Source organism: Phaenicophaeus curvirostris, chromosome 8 (genome assembly GCF_032191515.1).
Source record: "Phaenicophaeus curvirostris isolate KB17595 chromosome 8, BPBGC_Pcur_1.0, whole genome shotgun sequence".
NCBI lineage: Eukaryota > Metazoa > Chordata > Aves > Cuculiformes > Cuculidae > Phaenicophaeus > Phaenicophaeus curvirostris.
In genome coordinates this window covers 26,812,199-26,825,690 of record NC_091399.1, presented here as the reverse complement: position 1 = coordinate 26,825,690, position 13,492 = coordinate 26,812,199, and the positions used below count along the sequence as shown (strand labels likewise).

Genomic DNA, 13,492 nt, shown 5'->3' with positions numbered 1-13,492 from the left:
CATGGAATACGTTTTGTTAGTCTGGGAGGACAGCTATCATGTTTCAGATGATATAGAAGCCTTTTTTTTTCATAATAGGTTTATAGTTTGAGATGGACTCTTGAAAGTACTGCAGAGTTTTGCTACTGGCAGTTTTCATGGATGAAAGTAACTTTAATAACAAGCTAGGCTTTCTTCCCTCTAGGGAGGTGATTCTGCATCTCTGTTCCTCTGTTGTGAGACCTCATCTGGAATATTGTGTCCAGTTCTGGAATCCTCGACATAAGAAGGATATGGAACAGTTGGAATGTGTCCAGAGGAGGGCTACAAGTATGATCAGAGGGTTGGAGCACCTCCCATACCAGGACAGGCTGAGAGAGTTGGGGTTTTTCAGTATGGAAAAGAGAAGGCTCTGAGGAGACCTTATAGCGACCTTCCAGTACCTGAAGGAGCTACAGGAAAGCTGGGGAGGGGCTGTTTACAAAGACCTGTAGTGACAGGACAAGGAGGAATGGGTGTAAACTGGAGAGGGGCAGATTTAGATTAGACATGAGGAAGAATTTCTTCACAATGAGGGTGGTGAGGCACCCGCATGGGTTGCCCAGGGAAGCTGTGGCTGCCCCATCCCTGGAGGTGTTCAGGGCCAGGTTGGATGGGGCGTTGGGCAGCCTGGTCCAGTGGGAGATGTCCCTGCCCATGGCAGGGGGGTTGGAACTAGATGATCTTTAAGGTCCCTCCCAACCCAAACTATTCTATGATTCTGGATCCAATGGAGCAGTCTGATGTCAGGGCACAGTGGGATAGTTGGCTACTGTCTCCAAAGGCTTCAAGAAGTGTGTGGGCTTAATAGGGGTGTGGGGTGTTGTTTTAGTTGGATTCAGAGGAGGAATGCTCATGATTCAAGATCTGTAAGCAGCTTTTCTGTTTGTTTCTCAGGCTGTGGCTAGGCAAGACTTTGAATATCCCAAGAATGGGATTTCATTGGGAGAATTTTAATGGAAAAAGTAGAGTTGGATTTCATTGTGAGTTCAGTTGGTTTCATAACTTGGGAATCACGTACAGGATGAGGTTTAAAAACAGGAATACATAGGTTCTAGTGAATTTCTGACTATATTGGTAAATCTCTCCATATGAGGTCCCTGATAACATGAAAATGTTTACTTTTCTAGTATATAAATCATATTATTTTCTGCATGTCTAAGCATCAGGGCTATAACTGAGTAAAATATATCCAAGCTAGAAAAAACCTGTGAAACACCTTTTTGTTCCTAAAATTACTGTCATCATGTTACAGAACCATTCATAGCATGCTGAAATAATGCTAATTCATAATGCTCAATGAAACCAGACCATAAGTCACAATAGGTGCTCTTTCATACCCTGTGCATGCTGCCAGCTTCATCAGAGCTGGTGCAGGTGATAAATTGTTGCAGGACTGGGACCATTTCTGATTACATTTGTCTGTTTTTCTTTTGAAAGCCTGTAACTACAAAGAACTCTAAAACCTTAGGGTGAGATTAGAAAAAGGTCCTTTGACTGCTTTTTGTCTGGCTGTTGTGCTGGTTTTAATTAGAAAAAGAACATTCTGGACTGTAGTTCAATTCTGCCTTCAGGATCTGATTTTTCTGGACCCCAGCCATGTGTGTCCTCTGTCCTGAATGCTGTTGTGGCTGTTCTGCTGTTCCCTTTGTCTCATAATGAGCTGTGGGGCACAGAATCTGTGGATCCTGGTGGCAGATCTTGTTGAGCAGTGGCTGCTGCTGTCTCTTCTCAGAGCCCCATTGCTGCCAAGTCAGAGCAGAGGAAGACCTCAAAGAACCTTCAGAGGATGCTGACCATAGTGGGGTCTGCATAGAGCCTAAAAGGATAATGTGTTGGGATGCTGGGTAGGTACGGTGTGTGCCAGGGGCTCTATTTTCCTTATTTCCCTGTTTTCCAGCCTGTGAAGCAGGGATGCATTTATATGCTTCACAACTTCACCCCTCCCTGGCAAAAATAGGTTTCTCAAGTTCCCATCTCATTCCTAGGATACAGATGGATTGATTTATTTACTTATTTTCCATCTAGGACAATTCCTAAGACAAAGGTCGGGCTTTGGGGTTCTGTGCTTTGTGATGGGATGGTGTGTAGCAGGATGTTGTTGAGCAAGGTGGCTCAGATCTGACAGTCTTGAGGCTGAGCATCTCAAGATAGGTACCATGAATGTTCAAAAAAAAAAAAAAACCAATGCAACCAACCCTGTGCCTCCCCCCTGAACAGAATTAATCTACCCCTGCATTAAATAAATCTGTCTTTACTACAGTTCTTCTAAGGTTTTCCTTTCAAGTGCAAATAAACATTAGATAAAGATTTGGAGATGGATACTGACACTTTTTTTTTTTCAGAAGATGGACAGTTTGGATAATAACAGAGCTTTAGCCCATAAAACCAGTAACTGACTGGATCTTTGGAGGAAGCACAGCAGGGGATGGCGTCTGCTTCTGCAGTTCAGGAGAAAGTATTCTCCTAAATTGAATTGCTGGATTTAAATTTTCCATTCCAACTTAGGGCCTTCAATACTGTGATTGAAACCATTGCTGGTTCCTTTTCCTAAGCTGCTTTTATGTGACCAGCTGTATTCTCCAAGATAAAATCTTGTTAGAGGGCAAATTGATATGGGTGTATCTGAGTGTGAAATAATGTTAATGTTTTTGTGATGTTAGAATTATATGCTATAAAAATCATGAGAGTGAGAGGCATTGATAATGGGAACAAAGGATGTAAAAAGTTAATAGTGGAAAACCCAAGTCTGTACTTGGCTGAAGAACTTGCAAGAAATGCCCATCAACCAACCATGTCCTCGGGTCAGCAACCTTACCTTTAAATGACAGTACATTTTCAAACACATTTAGTTTTTGAATGCCCTTCAGAATATTATTGATGGGTTTTCTTCTCCTGCAGACTGCAGCCAGTTATATGTTTGTTTATCTTACTATTTTTACACAGACAAAACAGCTGGTGGCATAAGCAGGCACCGCACCCTTCAGAGTTACTTAGTTTGTTTTAATTAGAAGGGAAAGAAGGCTTCCTAGGAAGATGGACAGTGTTCTCTGAGCAAATTTTGTTTTGCTATGATTTAAATACCATTTAAATTCTGTTCTGTTAAAAAAACCTTAAAAGTCACAGATGTGATGCACACTTTTTCTTTAATATAAAATGGAACAAGTTCTTTTTTTATTAATATAAACCAGAATCTGTAGTTCAGTGCAAAATGGTTCCTGTTTAAAAGGCAACTTTAAAAGCAGCAACTTGAAGCTCTCAGATGAGTTTGGATCAAAAATAAAATGACAGCGTTCTGAAGAGATTTCTGATGTGTAGGGCTTGCTTTGTTCTGCTTCCAGGAACTTTGACAGGCCCTTGTGTTTTAATGTCTTGAAAATTCAGGCATTTAAAATATTGCAGACTTTTTCATGTTCTTTTAAACAGAACATATTTATAGGCAACATTGTTTGTTTTGTATGAAAGCCATGTACTGCAAGTATAGGATAGAATATATTCCTTATAGGTATTAGATAGCATAGAGTCTACCTTATTGAAGGATTTGTCTTATGTTAGAGGAAAAAGGGAATTTTTTTTTTCCCCAGAACTCCTTGGTCTCACCCACACTTTTTTTTTTTTTTAAAGAATACTCATTTGAAAGAAAGTTGGGAGGCAGGGATTTGAGTCTGTTTGTATGCGTGTATTAGAAAGGGGCTGGTAGGGGGGAATCCAAGAACGTGCAAAGTCTGCAAGTGCTGTGTGGCTGTGCTAAATTGTTACCATGACACTGAATAATAGTGAGGTGATGAGCTGAATTTCTAACAGTGCTAATGGTGCCGAGCAATCCCTGTCTCCTGCCAGTAAAACATGTAGAACTCTGCCACAACTTATGTTTGGTTTTTATTTTTTAAATGCGGCATGATTGTTCTACAGGTGGGTAAGGAACAGAGAGCTTGTGCTGAGAAGGAAGCTGGGTAGGGCTTATATGCTTTGGACTGGACTCTCACTAATGTTTATACAGCACGTTTGTGTCAATTTGTAAGGATTTTCTGAAAAGAAAAGGTAGAATTCAGGATGTACCAAGCCCAATGTGTTTTCCTCAGGTTCTGGACTGCAGGCAGCGTAGCAGAAGTTCACATCTGAAATGAAGTACACTGGCTTGATTTAGCCTTTTTTCTTACCTGAAAAATCAGGTTTATAAAAATATTTACATTAAAATTATATGTAACATTTAGATAACCTGATAAGATTTCATGTTTGAATCATAGCCTGCTGTCCTTCTATCATCTCTTCTTCTGCCTCTGTCATGGCTTTGGGCTGCTGAGTGGCTTATATTGCTTACTCTAATGATGAGCTATGGGAAGTAAGGAAAAATTGATACAGAAGACTGGGAAGATGTGTTGCCTGGATAAAAGTAGAGCAGATCTGTTACTCTACCACCAACTCAGGTGGAAATGCCATGTTGTGTCATCCCTGTCTGATAAATTTCTGTAGTGGCAGCAAGCGTAAAAATAGGTTCTTCCTTCTTGGCACGTTTTCACTAGATGAGTCAGTGTCTGATTTCAACAGTTAGTGAGGAGATGCTGGTTTTAAGACTTTCTTTAAGCAAGCACTTGTAGAATACAGACGATGGGATTAACAAATTGGCTAAAATATTTAAGTCTGTTACCTATCTGTGAAGTTTTGGCTTTGAAGTCCTTTATCATTGGCGAAAGTACAACTTCATCAGCTGTGTGGTGTCTGTTCACCCAACAAACCAGTTGAGCAGTGTGGCACAGCCTAGCTCCGCAAAACTGGCTGTATTGGCAGAACAGAGAAATTCTTACTTGAATGCTGGTATTGTGTAACTGTATTAATCTCTGCAAATTAAGGTTTACCCAGCATTCTCCACAAATAATTGATTTATTATGACAGGATTACATTTTTAAAGCTTAGATTGGAAAGGGTTGCTGGCCAAAAAACACCTTTTCCCCAAGGTTGCATCTTCATAGGGGTGTAATGGGAGGGTTTGAACTGGATGGCAAATATGCAAAGCCTTTGTCCTCAGAACTAGAAGTAGTGTCTGTCACAATGATTCAGGCTTGAAAGGCAGTTTCATACTGCATTTGACATCCCTACCAGGCAGAAATAGCTGTGTTCATTTTGGACTGAAAGGTGCAGGCGTGACTGAAATGAGTGAGCCATGTTTGACCTAAGGCTGAATTCAAGAGCATCTTCAGCTCAAGTAAAACACTTCATGAGATTCATGCAAAAGATGTGCTTACAATGTTTCTTTGCCTTTATCTTTCTGTGGATGCATTTCTTCTTGTTTCTCTGAGGTGAGATTAGCTCAGCCTAGGGCTCAGCTTTCTCAGCTAGAGTCACACCTTCAGTTCCTGTCCCTGGGAGCAAATAAAGTGGAATCTCATATCCCTCCTTAAAAAAAAAAATGTGTATTTGTCTGAAAGGTATCAAGTTTTCTTCTCTCTAAATTAGGTTCTGGAAGAAAAATTCAAGCTTTGCCTGTATTTGCAGAGAACAGAGTTTCATGTGCCTTGCTTACAAGCAGCAGCTGAAACAACAGCTGCTGGTGCTGCAGGCATCTCTGGCTGGGAGTGGTCAACAGGAGCTGTGGGACCCTCTGCACACTGTGAGCGACTTGTGAGTGCTTGGAGCCCTTTCAGCATTCCAGAAAAACTATTTGGCCACGTTTCACAAAACTGAGAAGATTTAGGGGGAGTGCAGCTGCTTGTTGGACAATTCAAGTAATTCCTTTTGTTGTGCCCCATGTCATCCAAGCTTCCCAGCAGGCAGGGCATACAAGGTGGTTGGATTGTGGTGAGTCAGAGGGAGGGAGGGAAGGAAGGAAGGACAGCTGAAGTGAAGTAATAGTGAAATATCTTTAAGATAAATACACATTTACAAAGTCTAGAAGTTAACTGTCATCATATTTTGCCTGATATGATGTTTAGAATCCAAGCATGTCAGAGAAATGTTTAAAACAAGGCGCCTAACCACATCTTCACCTTTCCTTAAGGAATATAATTCGCTGGAAATTCCTCAATGCTTTCGACATATCTGAAATGGCTGACCTTTTCAGGACAGTTTCTCTCCAAGTTTTATTCCTTTTGTTCTTTACAGAGTTGGAAAGAGGGGGTGGGAAAGGGGTGGAATGGTTTTCCTTTGCCTCAAACTTTCCCCATGCCCACCACACAGATGGAAGGAAAAATTTCAGTCCCAGAAGAAAAGATTCTTGACTGCTGGAAAGAAAAAAAAGGCAGTCTTTTTAATTGGAAAAATTTGCATTTTTATGTATTATTCATTAAAAACAGAGCTTTGTTAGAGAACTCCTTATGAGAGGCATAAACTGCAACCCAGAATGATGTAAGAGTGACTGGTGTTAGCTCTTAATTAGAAAAAGACCATGGGTCCCTCCTTCACAAGCTTCTCCCTCTGATTTGTTGTTTAGATATTTCCTTATGTTGGGTAACTCATAGTTAGAAACCTCAATGTTTTGTTTGTGTTTGTTTGTTATTACTCTTGCCAACAGCATTACAATTTTCAGCTCAAGAGCTGTGGCTTTCAGCTGTAGTTGAGCAAAGAGCTGGATTTCCAATGGTGAGAGGGGTTGAGGAGTTTGTGGGACCTGTGTAAAACTCCAGTGCTCTGGAGGGGTGGTGCAAAGGCCAGACACCAATTGGCATCTTTTTTGGAAGTGCACACGAAGGCAGGTGAGGAATATGAGCTGGAGAAAGCCTTCCCGGTCCCTTTCTCTTCTGCTCTTGGGGATAATTTGCCCTGCATGGAAATAGGGACAGCAAAGTCCTTTAGTTTCAACGTATTTACTGTCTTGAGGGATTGCACCTGGATAGGAGAGGCTTGCCAGGCAGGGAACAGCACTAGATATTAAGTGTGTGGCACAGTACTAACCCTTTCTGGATTCCAAGTATTAAGGAGCTCTGTGGTAAGCAGTTTCATAACATCAACTGGAATGTGTTAGCTGCATGTAAACAGGTACCCTGAGTTGCTGGGAAGAGGATGAAGAAATCCACTGGAAGGAATTTATTAAGGGAGAGACAGACCATTGGTGTGTATTAAAGCAGCAGGAGCGAAGCAATGTAACACACAAAGAATGACAGGGAAGGTGCCAAGTACAGAAAATGCAAAGGGTTCCAAGATGTAGTAATGAGAGATACTGCAAAAATGTAAGTGGAAGAGAGAGAGGCTGCAGGGGAAGCAACAAAGTGACACCTTTATAATATAGAGAGCATAATCTGCAAGTGAATAATTTGAATTTAAGGGGATGATGTAAAGTGAAAGATTTCTTCAACGGCTGAGTGTATTAATCTGCAGTTAATCTGACCGCAGTGTAGGAAAGCCCAAAGAAAGTTGAGAGCCTTCACCAGACTTACACGTATTAAATAAAACAAACCTCAAAGCAGCCCACGTTTTCCACTCCCTATGATGTATGTCAGCCCTTTACACAAAAAGGCACGTGCAGCACAACGTAAGCAGCTCTGATGGGGTATTTCTGCTGGTGCTGACAATGATTGTCTCTCCCAGGGAGGCAGTTGCAGCCTTCAGACAAAGGGAAGCCTCCCGTACGATAAAAAGGGCTGAACATAAAACAATGCTTCACGCTAACAAGCAACGTAAGGATTTTTAGAGCCCAAATAATAGAGAGTTTGGAGTTTTCTGACCAACTGTCAGCAACTCTCTCCCGAGAACACTCAGGGAGTTGCATGGGGATTAATTAGAAACATGCAGCTTGATTTCCAACCGTTGCAAAACATCTGGGAGGTACAGATTGCCAGTTGCACGTATAGCATTGCGTGAGAGCGTCCCGGAGCTTACAGAAATACATGCTGGAGCCATGAATCAAACGCGGTCATGTGATGGAGGGGAGGTACCGGGCTGGATCCCAGCCAGTGCTCGGAGCCGATGGGTGGAACAAACGGGGCATAAAAAGACCAATATGACTAACGGATCCTGGATGCGTGGTCCCCGTCTCTGGATCTACAGGAATGTAGGCTCTAGCAGTTCTGCAGCTCTACCAGCCTTTTGCCTGACACTGGAACTGCTGCTCACAAAGTAGAATCCTGCTGCTCTGTGGTAGGAAGGATAGAGAGAGAACATGGCCTGCATTTTGAAGGTAAATCTCTATCTGTTGCTTGAACGCATTGTGAGAGAGCCCCTCGCTGCGCAGAGGCATGGAGTCAGTATGGTCCTAGTGCATCTTTGGTGTCTTTTTGAATACTGGCATTGTTTGGCAAGTGAATACGGAGAGATTCCGCAATGTACAGCCGTGCTCTGCTTCCCTCTGCCATTCTTTTCCTCTTTCCCTGCATTGTCAGGACTGCGAGCTCTCGGCTAGCGGGAAGGGAACTGTGTGCCGAATAATAGGAGGGGGGTGAGGGGCTCTGGTTTGTCTCAGCTGACTTTGAGCTGGATTCCTTCAGGAGCAATAGCATTCGGGCAACAGACTTCCAGTACAAAGGACAAAGTGGGGCAAGTTATTTTCCTTTTCTGACCATGCAGCATTTTCTGCTTTTAAAGCAAAGGCTGCGGATGTAAGCAGCTGTCCCAGTTGCTCCTTAAGCACACACTCCTCTGCTGAATTTATCCAAGATCCACATGCTCCACTCAAATAATATTTAATTACACTTGCTAATTAAGCAACTTATTTGCAAGAGGGCTTTTTTTTTTCCCCCTTCATGCCAGCAAATAGAAGCGTAAACTTACTGTGTGATCGTTTGCTTTAGCCAGTGTCCTTTCCTCACTGAGATAAAAGTATTTGCTACCAGCATGTGATGGAGATGGAGGGAGCATCACTAGCACAAAGTATTGAATGAAAGGGGAGGAGGCGGAAGTGCAGCCAGCTGAGAACAAACAGCATTTGTTTCCTTGGAGTTGTCACTTGCAGGGAGTCGCTCTCCTGTGCCTGGCTTGAAATGGTTTGTTTCAGATTCAGTTTCCTTTCTGTGTATACCTTGAATATGCTTTGTTATTTCAGCCTCGTCTTCTAACAAAGGGTTGATTATACCAAACTTTGGGATGGCCTCTTGCCTTCAGCATATCAGCAAAATGCACGCGTTACAAAGCTTCAAAACAGCCCCCAGATAATAAATATGTTTCTCCTTGAATCCAATTCTTATCACACTTTTTTGGCTTTCAACTTTTAAACCAACTTCTTGTTTTGCTGCCTATTTTCCCCTTTTATTCATTCCCTACTACTGGGTCTGTGGTACTGGTATGTTTTTTGAGGCTTTTTTTTGTGAGCATGTGTTGTGGCAGTTTGTTAATAAACAAGGCAAAGTCTGCCTCGGGTGAAGAAACTGCCCTGAACTAGCAGGTTCAGGTAACAAACTCCTGTAAAGAGGCAGCACTGACGCAACTGAAAGTTAAGTTATAACTTAGATGAGGAGATAGGAGCTCTGTGAATGGATTTGCAAAGATAAGCATGTGTGCTCCTTTTTAGCCACTCCCTGCATGACTTAGTTTGGATCTGCAAGTGATCCAGACCTTTTAACTTTTTTTTGACTGTGTGGAAAGATCACATGCAAGATCTTCCCTCTTGCCCAACAGTCAAATAAGAAAGTTCTTTCACAAGAAAGCTCCAGTATCTCTTTCCCCCTCCCAATGCTTCCTCTGCATAGTCTGGTGACGCAGCCTGCCAGCAGCATGACTTCTACAGGGCCTTCCTTTTGAAGTTTGAATTATAACACAATAAACACCTTCCCTTTGCACAGGCCTGGAGATCTGTTTGGTTGTAATTCTGATGATTAAATCAATAGATAAACTGGTGTTTCTTGACAGACAGCCCTCTGCCAGCTTAATTCTTAATCCTGTTAATACAGGCAGGTGCAAGGATAGAAAGTGAAAGAGATCTGTGAAGATTAGCTTTGCCATAAGGCAGGCTGGACCAGACATCCCATAGTAGTAATTTGCATGTCTAGATCAAGACATTTATTGGTGTATAAGTTTTTAATGTAATACCTATCAGGTGGTACTTAAGCTTTTACTACAACAAGGAAATTCAGAGTAATAGGTGTGTTTTGATGTGATACCAGGCTAATTCCTTTCTGAAAATACAAAGCTGTTAGCTACACTCTTCTCCTCCCTTCTCTCAGGTTTGTCCTGACTCTTGTTTATTCAGTCAGCAGCCTGCATGGAAATATGAAAAAAAAATAAATCCCCAAACCCCAGCTGTGATAAGTATAGATTTTACTTAGATGGTGGTGACACAGTGGATGGGAAGCCAGAACAACTCTGTCCTTGCTTCTCCAACCCCGAGTGCCTCTGTGGTGCCGCCTTGGGGCTTGCTCTCCCTTCTCTCCTAGGTTTTTAAATTTCCCCCCTTCTCAGCCATTCCTCTCTCTCACCAAGGTAGAGACTTGTTGCAAGTTGGAGTTCTGCATATGTGAGAGTTAATATAAACGAGAGTGAGTAGAGATGTCAGCAAAGTGCAAGGAACAGAGGTGGCTATTAATAATTAACAGGAGTTACTTATAGTGGTTAAGAGCATGTTCGAAGTATATAACCTTTAAGTATTGAGACCACATTTTACTATGATTACTGCACAGAGTAATCTCTCTGTGTAGCCCTTGTAAAAGTGCTTGGGAAGGTGATCCTTCCTAAAGCATGTGCTGTCTCTGGGTATTTGTTGTGCGGTCTCTCTAGGTAAGACTGGGGCTGTCACTCGTCTTGGCTCCAGAAACTCTGTGATGGGACGTTCTCATTAAAACCAGTGAAATTCTCTTCTGAGGCATTCCCTCTTCCATTTGAGGAAATGCAGAGAAAGAGGCGAGCTCCAAGATGCAGGATGTGTTTTTATTTTTTCCATTATATCTTTAAAAACTGTGGTGGAATAACTGTGTGAAGTGTAGGCTTTTTCCTGGAAGCAAACAGTTAGTCTTATGCTTGTTACTATGGCAGCTACGTTCTGCCTTGCTGATTACTAGATTAACAGAGTGATTACTATTTATGTAGTCACCCTTATCCTTAAAGGTGCTGAACTCCTGAACTTCCACTGTATCAGCCACTGACCCTTTAAAATGATGACAGATGTTATTCAATAAACTGCTTCAAAGAAATGCTAGTTTTTGCATAATTGAAAAATGATACTTCAGTGTACCTGTCATCTTAGGATAAATGCAACATGAGTGATAATGGTACTCCGTAAAATGCTGATATCCTCCACAGAGGACTGGACGATGATATTTTAAAGCAAATAGAACAGGTAACTTAGTTCACTCATGCTGCATTTTGCAGGGAATTATACCCTTGCCTACTGACAAACTCTTCTTTTTAAATGGAGGTTTTGTAGATGATGCTGGAGGTGGATTATGTTGTCATCACAGTACAGTTTTACCTGTGTAGGTTTAATGTGGTAGAGCTTAATGAAATAAGCCCATGTGTGATGGATCCATACAGTGAAGGCTGAAAGTGTGAAATCTAAAAAGAGTTTTCCTTCTGTTTTGTGTGCTGTGTATTTGTACTGTGAACAGAAGATATTTCATGTGCCTATAGGCTGGATGTGACGCTCTACTAGCAGAGATAACGAGTTAAACCCTTCACTGAAATTCTGTGGTCTAAAGTCTGTGTGTATGATGTGAGGCAATGCTCTTAGTACCTCAGCTGATTAGGAGTTCTTCTCTCAAAGTAGGCATGTGACCAACTAAAATCCACAGTTTCTTTAATTTTTTTTAATCTAAGGTGAAGTTTGAAAGAACTGCTTTGTAACATGTAACTTAAGCATTTCAACCAAACCAACCCCTTCAGCCCATGCTCATAAGTTTTCTGCAGAATGCTGTCAAAGTTGACCATACCCGTGTTTTCACCTATGATTGTTTGGCATGTTTCCTCTCTGTAGTTATCTCTGCTGGTTTAATTAAATCCACAGGTTGCATTTTCCCCTTAGTTCACCTGGTAAGCTATTTTTGGCAGGAATATTCTCTGAGAGTGTTCTCTGAGCGTTCAATGCCTTGTGTCTGATTGGGGTCTTTAGATGTTGCAGTAACACAGATAACATTGCTATCAGCAGGCATATGCTCCATCTGCACTTTTGAGACTGAAACAGCAAAGCTGATCTCATTCTATTAAATTTTCCACTCTGGCAGGTGGCTGCTCAGAGGGCAGAGGGTCTAAAAGGATCCAGTCCTGGTGTTTGGACACTTGTAGCTTTGCATATTTAGTTATTAACTTGTTGGTGTTTTGGTTTGCTGTGGTGGGTTTTTTTTTTGTTTGGTTGGTTTTTTAACCCCTGTGTGTGTGATGAAGATTGTATATATTGGCTCCCAAGTTTCTACATCATCTGACATATATTCCTTGTTTCATCTGTACTTTGTTTTGCGGAGGAGGCTTTGTGTCTCACTGATTCCACTCACTGCTAGGGATGTGCAGGATGCAGGGCCTTCCATGGAGGTGACCCCTGTATCCTGCTTGAATCAGGTCTGACATTATTCACATCCTCCCTCAGCTGTTAAATTGACTGCAGCAATTTTTATGCATGGCACCCATACATTTTCCTGTGCTGAGAATTACACTTGGATCCTATTGGATTCTCATGCTGTGCTCTTTCTTCTGACATGTAAGAGATGGAGACATCCTAGGCAGAAGAACAAAGGTGATGTCCTGTCCTCATGGAAGGGTGCCTGTCTGATGGGTAATTTCCCAGCAACGTCTAATTTGCTGCAGATTCACTGTAATGTGAGCTCTCTTCTCAGCTTTTCTTAATCAGATGAAGAGTTTTATGGGCTGTGGTACTTATACTGTGACCATTGCTAGGAATATGTGGCCATGTCCTTTAAAGGTAGAAAGTGTAAATACACAAAGGCGCCCCTTATGAGATGTGCAAAAATGAATTGGACAATAACAGGCAGATGCCATAAGGAGTTACAGGTAAGAAACAGGATTTCTGAGGCAGTAACCAGGTTTCTTGTTGGATGACTCCATCCTTGTTTGCGATGGTTAATTCCCCCACTTCCCACAACAAAACTAGCAAAACTCCACAGTTTATTCTTTCTGATGCTCCTTCTACATTGCATAGTTCTATTTTAAATACCTTTCATAAAATGATTCTGTTTCTGACAAAATATTTTTCTTGCTTTTTCTCTTTTTTTTTTTTTTTTTGTTGCTCTGTATTGTTTACACCCAAGCTGCTCCAAAGTGAATGAAGCTGCATGAATGAACTTCGCAATGTGCCGGGCTAGGATTTGCTGGATCAAAGTCCAGTGGTGCTCAATTACTGTGTAAAATTTTATGGACAGCATTACATGGAATTTTGTAATGTGTTTTTCAGAATGTTGGCTTTGAAAAGTTTAGGAAAATTAAATTTTAAGTACAAAACCAATTTTCATTCTCACTTGCAGTGATCTTCGAGTATATGTTAAAAATAATATATTAGCCCCCTCCTAACCAGGAGGAGATGGCTGTCTGCTCCTGCAAGAAGACTTGCTTTTGTTGAATGTACTTGATTTGAATGTCCATGTAGCTAAACTAGGACAATCTCCAGCGT

General features: G+C 41.6%; 1 protein-coding gene across 1 annotated transcript in view; it reads left to right on the top strand.

The window, feature by feature from the left end:
• The first annotated feature begins 7,895 nt into the window (after positions 1 to 7,895).
• ST6GALNAC3 (ST6 N-acetylgalactosaminide alpha-2,6-sialyltransferase 3) overlaps positions 7,896 to 13,492 on the top strand; it is a 219,707-nt gene continuing 214,110 nt past the window's right edge. Inside the window, exon 1 of the mRNA XM_069862896.1 lies at positions 7,896 to 8,128. Within this exon, the coding sequence (XP_069718997.1) occupies positions 8,111 to 8,128 (18 nt within the window). The 5' untranslated portion in view covers positions 7,896 to 8,110. The remainder of the gene's footprint in view (positions 8,129 to 13,492) is intronic.